General features: G+C 37.5%; 1 protein-coding gene across 2 annotated transcripts in view; it reads left to right on the top strand.

The window, feature by feature from the left end:
- LOC124149741 (protein MEMO1-like) overlaps positions 1 to 16,797 on the top strand; it is a 120,532-nt gene that overhangs the window by 33,696 nt on the left and 70,039 nt on the right. For both annotated transcript variants that reach the window (XM_046521496.2, XM_046521495.2), the window contains exon 2: positions 5,544 to 5,625. In XM_046521496.2, coding sequence (XP_046377452.1) covers positions 5,544 to 5,625 — 82 coding nt within the window. The remainder of the gene's footprint in view (positions 1 to 5,543; positions 5,626 to 16,797) is intronic.

The raw sequence follows: 16,797 nt of genomic DNA on the forward strand, positions 1-16,797 counted from the left end.
CTCCCAGACCTGGCGGGTAGCCAGGTGCGCGAAAGCTATGCCCGATTTTTTAAAAGTACTGATTTAACTTCAAAATTTTACTGCATCTGCCATCTTGTTTATTTGACTTATTGACTTTTGCCATTGACTTATTACATTTCTTGGTGTGAATGTTGTCCAAACTGCACGAAATTGCTTAAAATGCAATCAAATGTTTTAAAAACTTTGGGAGGGGCATGCCCCCAGACCCCCCTAGACTTTTCCTCTTTTTTCGGGAAAACCTGCTCACATCCCTGCTGTTTACATTTATATTTATTACTTACTAAATGTCAGGTGACCTTGGCCATATAAGCCTTGGTCCAGAGAGAAAAGAGAAAGCAGCTAAACTATCCCTCAAAATCCCAGAAATAAGCTTAAACTTACCCATCTCAAAATCTGAAATTAAAAGTGTAAACAAGCAAAAAATCACAAAAAAATGGCATAACCTATATCTAAACTCAAATAGCCAAATCAAAAAAGTGCTCAGCAAACCACTTACCAAACCAAAAATTCTCCATCCATCCAAAAAAATCGACAGAGTAATCACTAAACTCCAAACAGGACACACCAACCTAAATAACCACTTAAAATTTTTTAAAAAACACACTACAGGTAACTGCCCACACTGCAAACAACCAGAAACCCCAGAACACGCACTCATCTACTGCACACACTACCTAACACATCGAACCGCATTACAAACCACCCTCAATCTAAACAAGGCTCTAACTCTAGAAGCAATACTAAACCCACAAAATAACTAGAAAACTTCAAGGCCTTAGGCGTATTCTTAAAAAAAACGGAACTAATAAAACGCATCTAAAAACACAATAACCTACCAAATCAAAATCACATAAACAAACAAACATCCACCATACCCAGCTCCCTTAGTTCTCCTCCCCAATCCCATCGGCATCTATTCCAAATCTCAAAATTCCCAAATTCTAAAAAGCAACCCCTAAAACCCCCCTCTTGGGTTGCACAGACCACTTTCGCCCCTTTCGGAAACACATTAAATGGCCTGGCCGGGCCCGTGTGCGAAATATGCATCAGTCGGAAAGCGCACGTTAAATCTCCAAAGTAAGTAAGTAAGTAAGTAAGAGAAAAGAGAGAAGGAGAGAAGGGGGAAAAAAAGGTCTTACCCTTAGCCTAGCTAGGGTTAGGCTGGGTGCTCCGGGACACCTAGACAACAACCACTACCACTATGTGCTGACCTGACACATAGTGTCTTTTGTATGTATATATCTACATGTATAAAGTAAAACTGTATATACCGCAAGCCATCGTCTCCAAGTTGTCACTTCCTACTGAGAACCATACGTCGGCCCCTTGCATATACGAGTGTGCAAATCGTTCATTAATCAACGTTGGACCGCCACGCGTTGTTAATTTGGTGGAGCTATCGGGTATGACAGACTTCTTAGTCTGTCCTTTCCTGTACCTCTTTGCAGCAAGGCATATGGTTCACAAAACTGTAGGAAGTGACAGTCTCTTATTGAAAGGATATACTACCTTCCTGAAGGCCAATCACCAAGAACGAAGAAATGGCCTTTAACAAGATTGAAGAAAGAACAAAAACCTCTCCGATCATGAACAAGTTCTCCGATCCCAAACCTTCCCTGCTCAAATATCTTAGCAACACTGCTAAGACTTCCCCTTCAAGATGTCGTTCCTGCACACTGTACAGGACCAAAGAAAAGAAGTATACACGCCTATCCCACAGAGATCCGACCACAGCCATCCATCATCATGCAGACCCTGCACAATACAGAAACCGCCTCACAGGCACCTACAAGATGGACACTGTGTACAAGATATCTCATGGGGACTTATTAATTTGTGTTTACTTACATGGACTCAATCAAGGATATATATTGTGTGACTGTTGAATATTGCAACCAGGTATGTTTAATCAAAGCCAGTATATTAATGCCAAAATGTGTCTTTCAAAAATTCCGTTTTATATATGTGCAATATACTCCAAATTACATCTTTAGTCAAGCTGGATCTTTGAAGTTATTGTGTAGGGAATCTTTGAAATGTCTCCAGGCCACGCCAGACATATAGATACAGCTAGGGCCCAGACAAACCTAAGCTGTAGGGTTATTGAGTCACACCTTAAAGCTTGACTCGTAATTTCAAAAATCAAAACGACAAAATTTGTCATTTGTTACAAGTAATTAATGTGCACAGTTTGGTACAAAATTGAATGTATTGTCTAGGACTTTGAATTTAGTTAGGGATATTCATGGGTGAGCCACCCCCACATATATGTTTATTGTATGTCAGTATTAAGTAATTAACAGCACAGCAGTATTCAGCATTTCAGAGTTTTGATGTCGGAATTAAGGGATTTTTTTTTCTTGGGCATCGCACCCACAATATCTGGGCAAGCTCCGTCAAAGACACGGGAAGAGCATCCATTGTACTTAAAAGGGCAAATGTACCCACAAGTACCGTTTGAGTCACGTGGTAAAGCTAGACTCCTGGTTTCAAATTTCTTTATGCAAAATATTTGCTGAGATGTTTAATTTGTACTTTTTATGACATTACTCATTATCATTATTCGGTACTGAGTCGCACCGCCAAACTAGACTCCTGAATTCAAAGAAACTTCAGTGATATATTTATTGAATCTGTGCAAAGCAGTAATTACCTTGTAGTGAAATTGCACATTACAAAGATAACTTGGTTAGTTTTCAAACTGGCACTAATTCAAATTAGCTAGATGATCACTTTCATACCGCCATTGCATAGATATATTTGTTGCATAAGGATTTCATATAACTGATTTTGTTCACATTTGCATGGTCGTTTTCGTTGGTGAAAAAACTCACACATATCAATTTGGACTCATGTAAGCTTGGGGTCCAAGCTTCACGTAACGGAGGGAAGTTGTCATGGCGACTGATTTACGACACCCATTGTCTGAAGAACATTTAATTGCAAAGGCTCATTACCCTGGAGCCATGACATCTATATGCCTTGAAACATTTAATTGTTGTTATTTATAAGATGCTAATCCTAATTGTTAATCCCCATTTTTGTGTACACGACCGTCTGCCATCCTGAACATGATGTGCAAGTATGTCACTGGTGATTTACTGTTTACATTTATATTTATTACTTACTAAATGTCAGGTGACCTTGGCTATATAAGCCTTGGTCCAGAATGATTGAGAGGAGAGGAGAGGAAGAGAAGGGGTTTGACTCTCTTACCAAGCAGACCTCTCTCCCACAGCCCAGAGTGTGTACCGACTCTCTGTGGCACCCTCAGTTATTTTCTAAGTATATTGTAAATTGTTAATATTTCTTGTAAATAAAATTGTGATTAGTCTCCTGTGACTCTGGCTCTTTGCTGACTAATTCCCCAAGAAAACCAGCACGTCATTTGGAAGGTATTGTTCACCCAGAACAGTTCCATGATATTATTATCAACTATAATTGCCGCGCCTATCGTACTTGGTATGGAAGTAGCAGCCAGAGTCTCAGGACTGGAAGGAATAGCGATAAAATTTATTTATCATATAACGGGTAGGTTTCTCGGCAGGATAAAGCCAACGGATAAAAACGATATCCGTTGGGGTCATATGCGGATAGAGATGCAAATATCAAAGGTCAAGTAGGGACTACTTTCACTGTTTATAAACAAACATGGCGTCGCCCTCGTCATTCGGGGATCGAGTCAGAGTTAACCATCGGCAATCTGGATAAATTACAGGGATAATTGCTATGATTATCAAAATAACAGTCTAATATACTGAAAATCCGTGTCTAGCTGTGACGTAGATAAGGCATTTTATAAGTTTGGGCAACTTTGGAGATATAAATTTCGAAACAATTTTGCGAGGGCACGAGGCCTAGCCAAGCGGGATCAGTAGCCATATCTGTGCTTGTAGACCTCTGCGGCTTGAAACCTTCACCACAAATTAAAATAGTTGCATTTGGCCGAAATATATGTGAATTGTTACCTTGTTTCGTTTTGTCGCTGTGTGTACATCTGACTACACTTCTTAACGTTATGACAGGACAGACCGACTGTCAACAAGGTCTGACCGTGGCCGTGACGTCTCAGAGACTAGGGTTAGAGTAGCTTCCCTTTGACAAAGGGCAGTTACTCTAGCGAACAGACCGATGGATTGCCGCAAAAGGCAATTAAAAACAATTGTTGTTTTGCGTTTATGTTGCTTCGCCACTGTATAAGAAATAGATTTCATTTGGAACTATATTGGCTACTGTCACTGTCCCACTGACACGTCACTTACCCTGTGACGTAATAAATATTAATGCGCGCATTGTAGGAAAACTCGCAATGTTTCGATTATGTTTGTGAGATAGGGAAAGCGATTTTTAAGCACAGAACTAAAGAATGACATTATATGATAAAGAGGTTATCACGCTTGTGTGTTTGGGGATGGTAAATATCCTGTATTAGGAATAAACACTATGTATTTAGCTCGCCAAGGCTCACTAAATACAATGTTTATTCCTAATGCAGGATATTAACCATCCCCAAAGACACTCGCGTGATAACCTCTATTTCTCGTAAGTTGCAAAAGAAAGCATTAAAACATGATAATATTTGGATACTTGCCGAAGCAAAGTTGAACAACATTGAGGATCATATTTCGACAGCACTGGCTGATTGTAAGATATCCGAGGATGAGTTTTGTTTAGTGTTGTCAGAACTAACCAAATACCACGCAATGAAGCAGGAGATTCGATCAAATTCTCGTAAGACCAGTCGTATTAGCGAAGACGAGAAAAAAAAGTTCATAGAACAGGGGAGACAACAAGCGCATCAATTATTCCGTGCCAAAACCAAAGAACTGGTTGGAGATTGAAAATAGATTGTTTGATCACATTTAAACAAATGCTTACATAAGTCTATAATAATGTCAACAAAAACATTTATGCTCTGGGATAAAATTATAAAATGGTGAGAATTACTACAAGGTACATATTATATCCATTATTAATTAATATTGATGATTCTTTTAAGACGAATCATGACGATTGTTGAATTGCATCATCATTTTTGCATAAAAAATTCCATCTGTAGTAGCAGTATTGGGTATAAATCTGGCTCCAGTGGAAGTGAGCCAGAATCCCCATCATCTATACTACTATCCAGTTTAGTTTAAACAGAATAATACTTCAAACACATTAAAAGTCGACACTTATTAATTTAAAACTATAAATTGGTGTACCTTTTAGAATTCCGTGACGTGTTCCACTAACCGTTTGAAGCGCTAAGGTAATACCAGCTCATTGTTATTTAACAGTGGTACCTTCAACAGGCGAGAAATAAGTATTACTGGTGAAGGTTGTGTATGCATTTCTTGTTTCTAAGGATTGTGTTGATATGTTACAAGTCTTTTGGCATTATGAAAAGGGTGGTGATGGGTTAGCTTCATTTTTTGCATGTATCATGACTGTTAAATGTATCAACTTTCCAGTATTTAACTGTTATAATCCCATATTTTAGCAATAACATACTTAGGTCACATGCTGTTATGTTACAGAAGATGATTTGAGGAATCAGCTTGGTACCTGGCTCGGAAAAGTAAAAGCAAGCCATCTTCCTGCAAGAGCAATAATTGCACCGTAAGTTTGATTATTGTATCTTATACTCAGCAAGACAAGAAGCTCAATGAATAACCCGACTTTTGGTGTGAGAAGAACCACACATTTGCTTCACATCTCAACACTTGATAAGCAGTGATTAGTGATGACATTGCAAACATGACAACAGTGGACATGTGTCCAATATGCATATCATTACACGCAAAAAGGCTGAGGTCCAGATCATGAGAATTCAATATTTTGTGTTCATGGTGTGTACAACATTGGCAACAAGTGAGTGTTGGACTCTTGAAGATCCGGGGTAGAATAGTTCTTCAGCAACCCATGACTTGGTTGATGCATGCCATTGTATCTGAATTGCGTTGATCGATACTCATGATGTCATACACTGGATTGCCTGGCCCTAGCTTGATTATTTACAGACCGCCTTCATATAGCTGGAATATTGCTGAGTGTGGCGTTAAACAAGTGTCACAGATACTTTCAGCACAAAGGTTGTGTCCAATTGATTTGTCTGAGAGAGCAAAAACAAGTCTTTCATATTCAGACTGATCACAATGAGACACCCAAACTATCATTGAAGGCTTGTCGTACTGTGATTGTGGTGTGAGACACCCGAATGAGTGCTAATTGCTTTCATAGGATTTGTTTGCTTATGTGGTTTTTCCTCTTTCACATCACAATGAGATGTAGGAGAGAACTTGCAACAAATAGAGCATTTTCTATGTTGCTTACAGTCAAGTGATCTATGTCCTTCCTGAAGGCATCCAAAACACAACCACTTCTGCCTCATGGCTTGTCCAGGAACAATATACAGTTTTCAATATCATGCTCCTTGTCACAAAAGGGACACTTCAATACATTGTCTTTCCCCAGTGGAGCTGTGACCGCAGTAGAAAATGTGCTGCTGGTGTGAAATTTCATAGGTCCAGAGTCAGATTTCTTCTGTGGCTTTGCAGCGAGGAAAGAGGTAACAGTTTCACAAACAATATCGGCTTCCTTCGCCACAAAGGTCACAAACTTACAGAATGGAGGAAATGAATGTGGTTGCTCCCACCATTTATACAATCCTACCCCGTCTGTAGTTTAACCACTCTGGTAACTTTTGTAGGATCTCCTGGTTTTCAAGGTCGTCAGTAAGGACATTTAGGCTAATGATTGTTTTCATTGCAATTTCACATTGTTTTAGAAAATCAGCAAACTTCACGTTAGATTATGGTAATCCGTAAACCATTTCGTAACCATTTGGTAACACAGGTGAAACAAGCTTTCGTATTCACAGAAAATAGTTCACTACGAAGTGTTCGATAACGTTATTACTCACAACCGATAATGTTTTTACTGTAATGGTTCTTGATTTGATAACTTTAGACTATTTTTCACTCATCTACTTGATGTTCCATACTCCACACACTTCCTACAGTTTTATGGATTTATTACTGAGACCTGTCGTTGTTGGCCCCTTACAAACATTGTAGGGATTCATGAGTACATCACACATAATCACAAACATACAGTTTCACTTGGCAAGTTCAATATGTATTGAAATCGTAAAGTTCTGACACATGCCACCGCATAGCATGCTTCATCTCATAACATGTGCTCTCTTTTTCACTTCCGTTCGAAAGGAACATAACTCATCCTTGCATACGCATAATAATAAAATGTGCATTATAATATTGTAGCACTAAAATGTAAATCAGCCATCAAATCTACCAACATTACACAGTTGATTCATAGGATCAGTACACAAAAGCAGTTTTGCTAATTATGCAGGTAGCATATATTTTATGTTCTTTGAATATTGTGTGCTAGGTAAACCTTCTGCTTGTAATTTTCCATTTTAAAGTACATACTTCTTATTTAATTCCAGGTACATTTGTACGCAAATTCTTCCACCTGCAGCTCGCATATCCTTGGTAATGGTCACTGACACATTCATCCATGTGTGGAAAGATCCATAGAAAGTGCTATACCTTAAAGTCATACACATCACTATGTGTAATGTTTCAAAATATCCATTACCATAGTTCCCAAAATATGATACCAAATGAATTCTAACACTTCACTCAAAATTGCAGAATGTCACAGCTTGATCGCCCAGGGTCTCAATCACATTAATTTTTTGGGTTAATGTTTAAGGTTCGGGGTTTCTTGTAAAAGGTCAAGGTCACTAGGGGCCACATAAGAAGCTTGGGTCAAATTTCTGTTGTGATAGAATCTAAACAACTAACGGGGGGGGGCACGGTCAGCCCAGTCATCTATGGCAGCAAAATTCGCGGTGCAGAGAGTTGCGTACCTTGGCCATGCCAGTGACCTATGATTGTGGTTTCAAATCCCAGTTCACCCAAATTATGTTTCTAGCTTTGTCAGCAGCATACTTATGCTCATGGGGTTCATTTAAGTGGTAAACGTCAAAGACCTGCATCACTTGGGGCTTTCAAAGCTGACACACTCACTGAATAACTAACTCAATATTGTGTCAGCTGTCAAGGTCACTTGAAGGCCATTCACTCCTGAAGTGTCTTGTAAATAGTTTCATTCAAAAAATATTCTCTGTAGGGTATGGAGATTTCAAGTTTGCAAAAAGTAATCTCATATGTGAATGGAGGACTTCGAGGTTAAAGGTCACTCAGCGTGACTAAAGCATTAAAAAAAACTTGAGTATACAATAACTTGAGTTTTAATGATCTGAATTTTACAAAACATAATGTACATGATCTCTGGAGTGCATTGTCAGTGGCTTGACATGTTTAAGGTCACGAGATTATCATGATTATGAAATATGGTTCAAATTTCAGGAAATTGAAAATTAGTTCTACTATAACTTGGAGTCATTGGAGTGAAAGTGTCTTTAACTTTCAGATTCGGGTTGCAAGAGACATAAAATCAGAACTGTTAACATGGTTAAACCGGGACTGCTTATAACATGTATAACTTTGTTATTGTGTTTGAAGTTTCTCTTTCTGTACTCCATTGGGTTTGTATTTTCCTAAATCTTTTCGTGATTTGATTAAAACAGAACTGCTTCTTATAAGAATTGCAAGAGACAAATGACTAAGCTGTACTGTGTTACACAAAAATTGGGATCAAAGATGAATATTAGATAAGTCCTTAGTCTCACATAGACAGACTTGACCTACAGACCTTAAAATAATACATTTTTCAACACAATCCCCTTCCACATTGATACACTTTTGCCATTGATGTAGGAGAGATTTATCACAGTTTTATTTTATCTTCTCTTGGCAATCCAAAATGCTCTCCACAGCTGCTATGACATCATCATTAGAGTTCAAATGGGTTGCAGCGAGAGCTTTCTTCATGTTTGGGAGCAGATGGTAGTCTTGACAGCGCCAGAAGAGAATAAGGTGCATGCTGAAGGAGTTCAGTGCTACTCTCGTGCATTGTAGCCATGGCAATGACTGATTTATATATACACTGTCACATTGTCCTGATGAAAGGGCACACTTTTCCTAAGCTTTTCACATTTCTTAATTCTAATTTCATCCTGTAATTGCCTCAGAAGTGCAGCATAATCATGACAATATGCTCAATTTAACAGTTTAACGTTTGGCGTTTTGGAAGATAGTCCACCATTTTGACACCCTCTGCATCCCAGAACACAGAAGGCATTACCTTTTCAGCTGATGGGACAGTCTTTGACCTCTTTGGTCGTGGTGATGGTCAAATGCTACAGAATGTTTTGTTTGTTGTTTGGACTCATCCAGGTTTCATCCATAGTCACAAATAGTTGCAATAACCTTTTTGGATCATCTTAAATCAGTGCTAGATTATCACAAATTTCTGGTGCTTTTTTTATAAGATGTCAGAAGCTTTGGAACTCAACAAGTTGATGCTTCTTTATTGCAAAAGTTGCTCTGATAATAGAACGTATTCCCTCCATGATATAGCAGACTGATGCTCAATCAGTCATTCGCCAGCTGGTCTTCACAGTAACTGTGGATTCCTCGGATCATTGCAGGCCTTCAGGATCGTATTCAAGGCTCTCCCTGCCACTCTTAAACGCTGCTGCCCACCTTTTTATAGTGGCATAAAAGGGGCATCTAGTACTAGTGTTGTACTCAAATCTTCATGGATGGCTTTTGGTGTAGACCTATCTCTGCAAGTACTTGATCATGGCATGTTCCCTAAGTTTTTGTTTTTTTCCCTTGTTTTTTTATTATTCCATTTCATGTATATTGTTACAAGTGTAGGTATTAACATGTGTATATATGACAGTATTAACACAAGTTATAATTTTCATAGGTGATGACAGGCAGATTGTGTAGGATATGTCGTTATTAAAGGGGCACTGATCTAACGCAATTCCCCGGGACTGGTTGTTGCCTTTGTTATTGTTTTTTCCCAGTGAGTACCCCGATGTATAGCAGAAATCTAGACTAGTTCGCGACCTCTGCTGCGCCATTCGTAAGCGCATTAGTCACTTTTATGGGTAGTATGGTCACATACAGTTTTTGAGATAATAAGGAAATGTAGGTATCTTTGTGAGAAGCATCGGTAATGGTGACGAAGTTTTGATAAGTCACTTGCTTGGTAATTTTGCGATTTTCGTTTACACTATTTTGACTTGCAACACAAAGTAAATATTTCACCTGAGCATTGCTTTTTTTTATAGTGTGTATATTTTTTTACTGTCAAAATGTGTAACATTTTCAAATTTATTAAATGCCTAAATATTCAGTTATTTTACAAAGTGACTGAAAAACATTTCCATCTGTATTATTATGATAACGAATTCCAAACATTTTGATGTTTAATGTCATCACCAAGAGACTGAAAATGTTACGTTGAAAAGTACATTTCTATGTTGTTTGGCTTCTAATCCAACATAATAATCTATTGTGATGTTGTTAGGCCCTTTTGATCGTCTTAATCAATTTTAGTCAATCTGAAGAATTTCCCAACCAAGACGTAGAGGAACAAGAACGAATCGGTTCAATGCTACAGCGAATGAAGGAAAACAAAATGCAAATACCATAATTACAACCAACCAAATTTATGTGTATAAATTTTGGGCAGCTTCCTTGTTCGAGGAATGTATCCGTGAATATCCACACAAAGGAACAATATCCCACTCGTCTGCAGCTGTACAAAGAAACTTATTCGATGTCACGTGTCTCAGTAACAATCAAATATTTTTAAAGATATATATCGTTTCGGGATATTATAACCCGTGTAGTAGTATAGGTAATAGGGGTTCTGGCTCACTTCCACTGGAGCTGGATTTATATACCTATACTGCTACTACAGATGGAATTTTTTATGCCAAAATGATTATGCGATTTAATGATAGTCATGAGATTCAGCTAAATTGACTCCAGCTCACCACCACCTGGAGTCTATGATATAAATTTTTATAGGTCAAGAAGGCGTCTTTTTCTTGTTCGGCACCCCTGATTTCGGCACCCCTACAATATTTTTTTCCACTAGAGCAATAGGATGTGTCCAAAGCATACAACTGTGCCCAACAAATTTCCAATTGAACATTTGTGCCCAACTACCGTATAGAACAAAAATGGAAGAAGCGAAATATACAACTATGGAGAGCATGGGAATACGCGCAGAAATGTCTATATTCCAACATATACTAGTGGAGAATGCATACGAAGACAACTTGCTACCAGATATATCCAAGGTAGACTATTTGGAAGGAAATCTGGGTAGAACACATCTAGAATCTTTGGATGGCCTGCCAACATTTGTAGACGATATGTATGTATTTGGCTATCTAGAAGAAAACGATATAGTATCTCTACGGGGATCTGTGTCTTGTACAACTGGAGAAAGTGGATCTGCAAAACGTATACTACAAGAAATACAAATAGCAACGCAGAAAGTATACGGATGTCGCGTGCATGCTACTATTGCAAATACAATTTCCTATATAGGAGGCTCTGGGAGCAAAATACGAGACACAATACAACGAATACAAAAACAAACAGAATACAAAGCAAAGAAAAAATGGATGGAAAGATTTTCCAACGAAGAACCCAAAGGTATATTTGTATGCAAAATAGATGTCTCCGAGTTGTCCCTAGAGGAAACACAAAAAGGGTTGGATGCACTACACACGCAACTATATTCCTTTGGATACGAGATATATTCCATAGACTATACTAGAGACTTTTCTGGTGTACTAGATAGGAAAAAACTAGTGGAATACCTACAAAGCGAGGGATACTTTCTACAAGGTATACAATACAGAAAGCATCCTTGTGGAGAAGGGGGATGGGAAATAGATGGATACCTTGGAGAAGGTATAGAATAGTTTTGGAATCCTTTGCTTTTGTATAGCATCGAAGTGGTCCAAACTCTACACCTTCGTTTGTGGAAGATAGGATGTCTATACGAAATATTGGACAAGCGCGAAACCCAAAGTCTCCAATTGCAAATTCTACTGCTCTTTCCCATTTCTTCGTATCTTCTACTGTCTCTTTTTTCGGATGTATATGTATCCCTGCTATTCTCCTAGTTTTTGTGTGTGCATACCATGCTACAAATATCTTCCCAAGAGGTCTAGAGGTGGCTATACAACATCTATCCAATTTCTTTGCCAAGTTTCTCCATTGGTTTTCTGGTGGTTGTTCGAGAAATAGTGGTTCTTCTTTGGGGGATACCAACTCTAGAATTTCGTCTACAACCCAAGGTCCTATGTCTTCGTCTGGTGCATACACAGATACTTCTATTCGAGAACAACCTCTTTTCTGTACGTCTGGATGCAAAAATGTTTTTCTTAGGTGTCTATTTGGACAATCTACATATTCGCAAAGATGTGCTCCCATTGGATTCCGAACATCCCCCGCTTCGAAATTGGAAACAACTTTGTTGTATATCTTCGCGGAAAATGTTCTATTGTCCCTACTGTATACCCAAGTACATACATGTTCTCCTACAGATGCTGTATTGTCTAGAATTGTTCCTTCTCTTTCTCCACAATCGTATTGTATACCTTGTAGAAAGTATCCCTCGCTTTGTAGGTATTCCACTAGTTTTTTCCTATCTAGTACACCAGAAAAGTCTCTAGTATAGTCTATGGAATATATCTCGTATCCAAAGGAATATAGTTGCGTGTGTAGTGCATCCAACCCTTTTTGTGTTTCCTCTAGGGACAACTCGGAGACATCTATTTTGCATACAAATATACCTTTGGGTTCTTCGTTGGAAAATCTTTCCATCCATTTTTTCTTTGCTTTGTATTCTGTTTGTTTTTGTATTCGTTGTATTGTGTCTCGTATTTTGCTCCCAGAGCCTCCTATATAGGAAATTGTATTTGCAATAGTAGCATGCACGCGACATCCGTATACTTTCTGCGTTGCTATTTGTATTTCTTGTAGTATACGTTTTGCAGATCCACTTTCTCCAGTTGTACAAGACGCAGATCCCCGTAGAGATACTATATCGTTTTCTTCTAGATAGCCAAATACATACATATCGTCTACAAATGTTGGCAGGCCATCCAAAGATTCTAGATGTGTTCTACCCAGATTTCCTTCCAAATAGTCTACCTTGGATATATCTGGTAGCAAGTTGTCTTCGTATGCATTCTCCACTAGTATATGTTGGAATATAGACATTTCTGCGCGTATTCCCATGCTCTCCATAGTTGTATATTTCGCTTCTTCCATTTTTGTTCTATACGGTAGTTGGGCACAAATGTTCAATTGGAAATTTGTTGGGCACAGTTGTATGCTTTGGACACATCCTATTGCTCTAGTGGAAAAAAATATTGTAGGGGTGCCGAAATCAGGGGTGCCGAACAAGAAAAAGACGCCTTCTTGACCTATAAAAATTTATATCATAGACTCCAGGTGGTGGTGAGCTGGAGTCAATTTAGCTGAATCTCATGACTATCATTAAATCGCATAATCATTTTGGCATAAAAAATTCCATCTGTAGTAGCAGTATAGGTATATAAATCCAGCTCCAGTGGAAGTGAGCCAGAACCCCTATTACCTATACTACTCGTGTTCCTTTCTCAACTGATCACTTAGATTGTTTCAGGTGTTTCACATAGGTGTCAAGTCTCAAGGGTCGGCTGAGAAAGCCCACGTGACAACTATTTTCATAACGTCCACGGTTCCTAAAAAATCCATTGAGTGATAGATAACAATGAGCAATCAATCAACGTATTATTAGTTAACCCTTTGAACAAAGTATGTTGTTTTTACATCGACACTTCACGCCATGATATGAGTGTATTCCCTTTGTTTAAGTAAACCTAGACATGTAAACACTCACTCTTGACATATCCACTGTGCAAGATAACAGTGATTAATCAATCAACGTATTTTCTGTTAATCCTTTGATGACTAGGAACGATACGTTGATTTACAAAAAAAGTAAATGAACTGATCATTCACCTCTTGCTGGGCTGCCACGTGCATATTACATAACACACATTTCACCTCACTTCAAACCTGGATTTAGATTGAATAATTACCACAGACACAATAAATGCCAAATGGGAACCTTTGTCAGGTAATCTAAGTGGTGCTACTAATTGTACCTGTAATAAATTCATTAACTGAGCATCAAGTGAATGACGACAAATACACAAGTGTAGGGTTATACCAGAAAACGTGGATGACAACAAGTGAGTAGTAATCGTATTATCGACGCAATCCGAAATCCGAAAATGCTTTCACTGCATGGATACTTTTTTTTATGATTCAACTATAACCATCTGGGGTATTTCCAAATGATGACATACGATGAGCTCCACCGTTCTTTTTGTCTGTTTGTTTAGGCTGAAGAAATTAATAACATGCGCCTTTTGTCGAAATCTTTATAGATCACGTTAAACTAATCAGTGTTCAAAAATGCGTAAAACAAATATTGCCTCCAGCCTCCAAGTTTATTTAGCTGTCCTTGCAAGACGGTAGCCCAGTCTCTGGTCACGCTCAGTTGCGTTGCGTATCATCCGGGTACTCACGGGGAAAAAACAATAACAAAGGCAACAACCAGTCCGGGGAATTGCGTTAGATCAGTGCCCCTTTAAGGTTCTTCTCAAACTGAGAGGGAGATTATAAATAATTGTTTACAAGAAATAGATGATTACTAATTAACAGGTAATATGTTTCAACTGCTTCATTAGATTATGAGATGTAAGTTTTGCCATTTCTGAGTATATTGGTTAAGTTGATTATTTTTTTTTGCGATATACCTTTCCAAACAAATTGTGTCTTTTAGTAGTGAAAGAAATTGTTCGAAAGATAAATCTTGATGTTTTATGTTTGATATGTAGATGAATCTCTTTGCTAGTATAATAATATGATTTGCTACATGGTTTTGAGTGGAAATTCCAAAAAAGATATTAAGTTTCGAAAGGATGAAATTTGTTTGCAGGTTGTTATTTAGGAAGTTTTCAACTTTAAACCAAAATTGTTGAACAGATTGGCAATCGAAATATACATGAGACATATCTTCAGAAGCAGTTTTACAGAAAGTACAGATATCTTCATCGACAAGTTTCATCTTGAGTAATTCTTTCTTAGTGTAAATTATTCTGTTTATAAATCGATATTGAAAATCTAAAAGTTTACAATCACGAGTGCATTTTCTATAACATAAAAGTATATCTTTCCAATCCAAACCTTGAGGAAAAAACATATTCCAGTGTTCTAATGATTTCGGTACAGTATCATTCCTATTAGTTCATCATAAAAAGCCCTTGATTTTTTAACGATATTAAAAAGGTGTTTACATATATTGTTCAGTTGAACTACATAAACATCAACGGTTTTGTCTCTGATTTGGAATCTCCAACTCTTTGGAATATTGTTCAGTAATTTTTGAAAGTCTAAAAAAGTTCCCTGGATCTTATATTTTTGTTTGAAATTTTCAAAACTAAGAAAACCGTTGTTGTCGCTAAGGTCTCTAACACTCTGGACACCTTGATTAAACCAATTTTTTATAATATAAGATGATTTAAATAAATGATTCAGCCAGAGTGGTTGATTCAAAATGTGGTCTAAATCATATTCATACAAACTCATTTTTTGGTGAAATATCTTCCAAGCAGACAATACATCTCTCCAATAAGGGTTATCATGTTTAGACAAACAGTCTACAGCATTAGAACCATGTTTGAAAAGATGTTTTAGAGGAAAGATTGTTGAAGAATCTTCATGCTTTTTTAAATACTTTTGTAATGAAGATAGTTTGAGAGCATTAATAAAACATTCAATATCTATCATCCTCCATCTTCATAATTATTACTAATAGTTGATCTCTTAATTTTGTCGTTTTTGTTATTCCAAAGGAATCTAAAAATTATTGTGTTTAGGTCGGTAATAAATGCTTTAGGTTGATTAGGTAAAGCAGAGAAGATGTGTACCAGAGTTGATATAGCAAGAGTTTTGATAACCGTAATTTTTCCAATAAGAGTTAAGGTTCTTCTATGCCAATTAGCTAGTAGTCTATTTATAAGTTCTAATCTTTTTCTAGTATTGATTACCCAAAGGTCGTTCAATGAAGCATTTAAAGTTATCCCTAAAATTTCAAAATCTCCCTTATACCAATCAAGTTTAAAGTCATGTGCTAAAACTAGATTACTTTCAGACAATGATCCTATCCAAATTGCTTTTGTTTTTTCTACATTTATTTTAAGTCCTGACATTTGATAGAATTTGTTGAGGGTATCCATTGATGTATTAAGGCTTTTTTCAGAATGTTCCCTAAGTTTGTCCATTTTCCCAAGGTCACACTCACCTGCATACTTTTTTGAAGTGTCAGCAAAACGAATTGCTAAATTGACACCTTTTTTTGTGGATATCCCTCTATGATGTCTAGTAATGTCAACAACAAAAGATTCACTGTTATACAATTCGTCTATGTGGGGCTCAGAAATTATTAATCCCCCCCTAGGAGATAGGTATTGGTACGGCCAAATTGGTGCCCTGTACATGTTTCTTGTGCGAAAGCTTAGGGGAAATTCATGAAAAGGTGAGAATAGTGCCTGCTTATGTTTTGCATGTCATGTAAACACCGTTCTAGTTTGTTTGTACCCCTCCAACTACTTTGCTAAATGAACAATTACAGGGATGGTCAAACTCAACATAGCAGTTTTTCAGATTGTAAGATTTTAATCACAAATGCTTGACCAAAATTAAATTTCTAAAATGGATATAGTATAAGACAGTGTAAGGCGCTGCGACATTTCAACGGACG

The sequence above is a fragment of the Haliotis rufescens genome, unplaced genomic scaffold (genome assembly GCF_023055435.1).
Source record: "Haliotis rufescens isolate VD_foot unplaced genomic scaffold, xgHalRufe1.0.p SCAF_3, whole genome shotgun sequence".
NCBI lineage: Eukaryota > Metazoa > Mollusca > Gastropoda > Lepetellida > Haliotidae > Haliotis > Haliotis rufescens.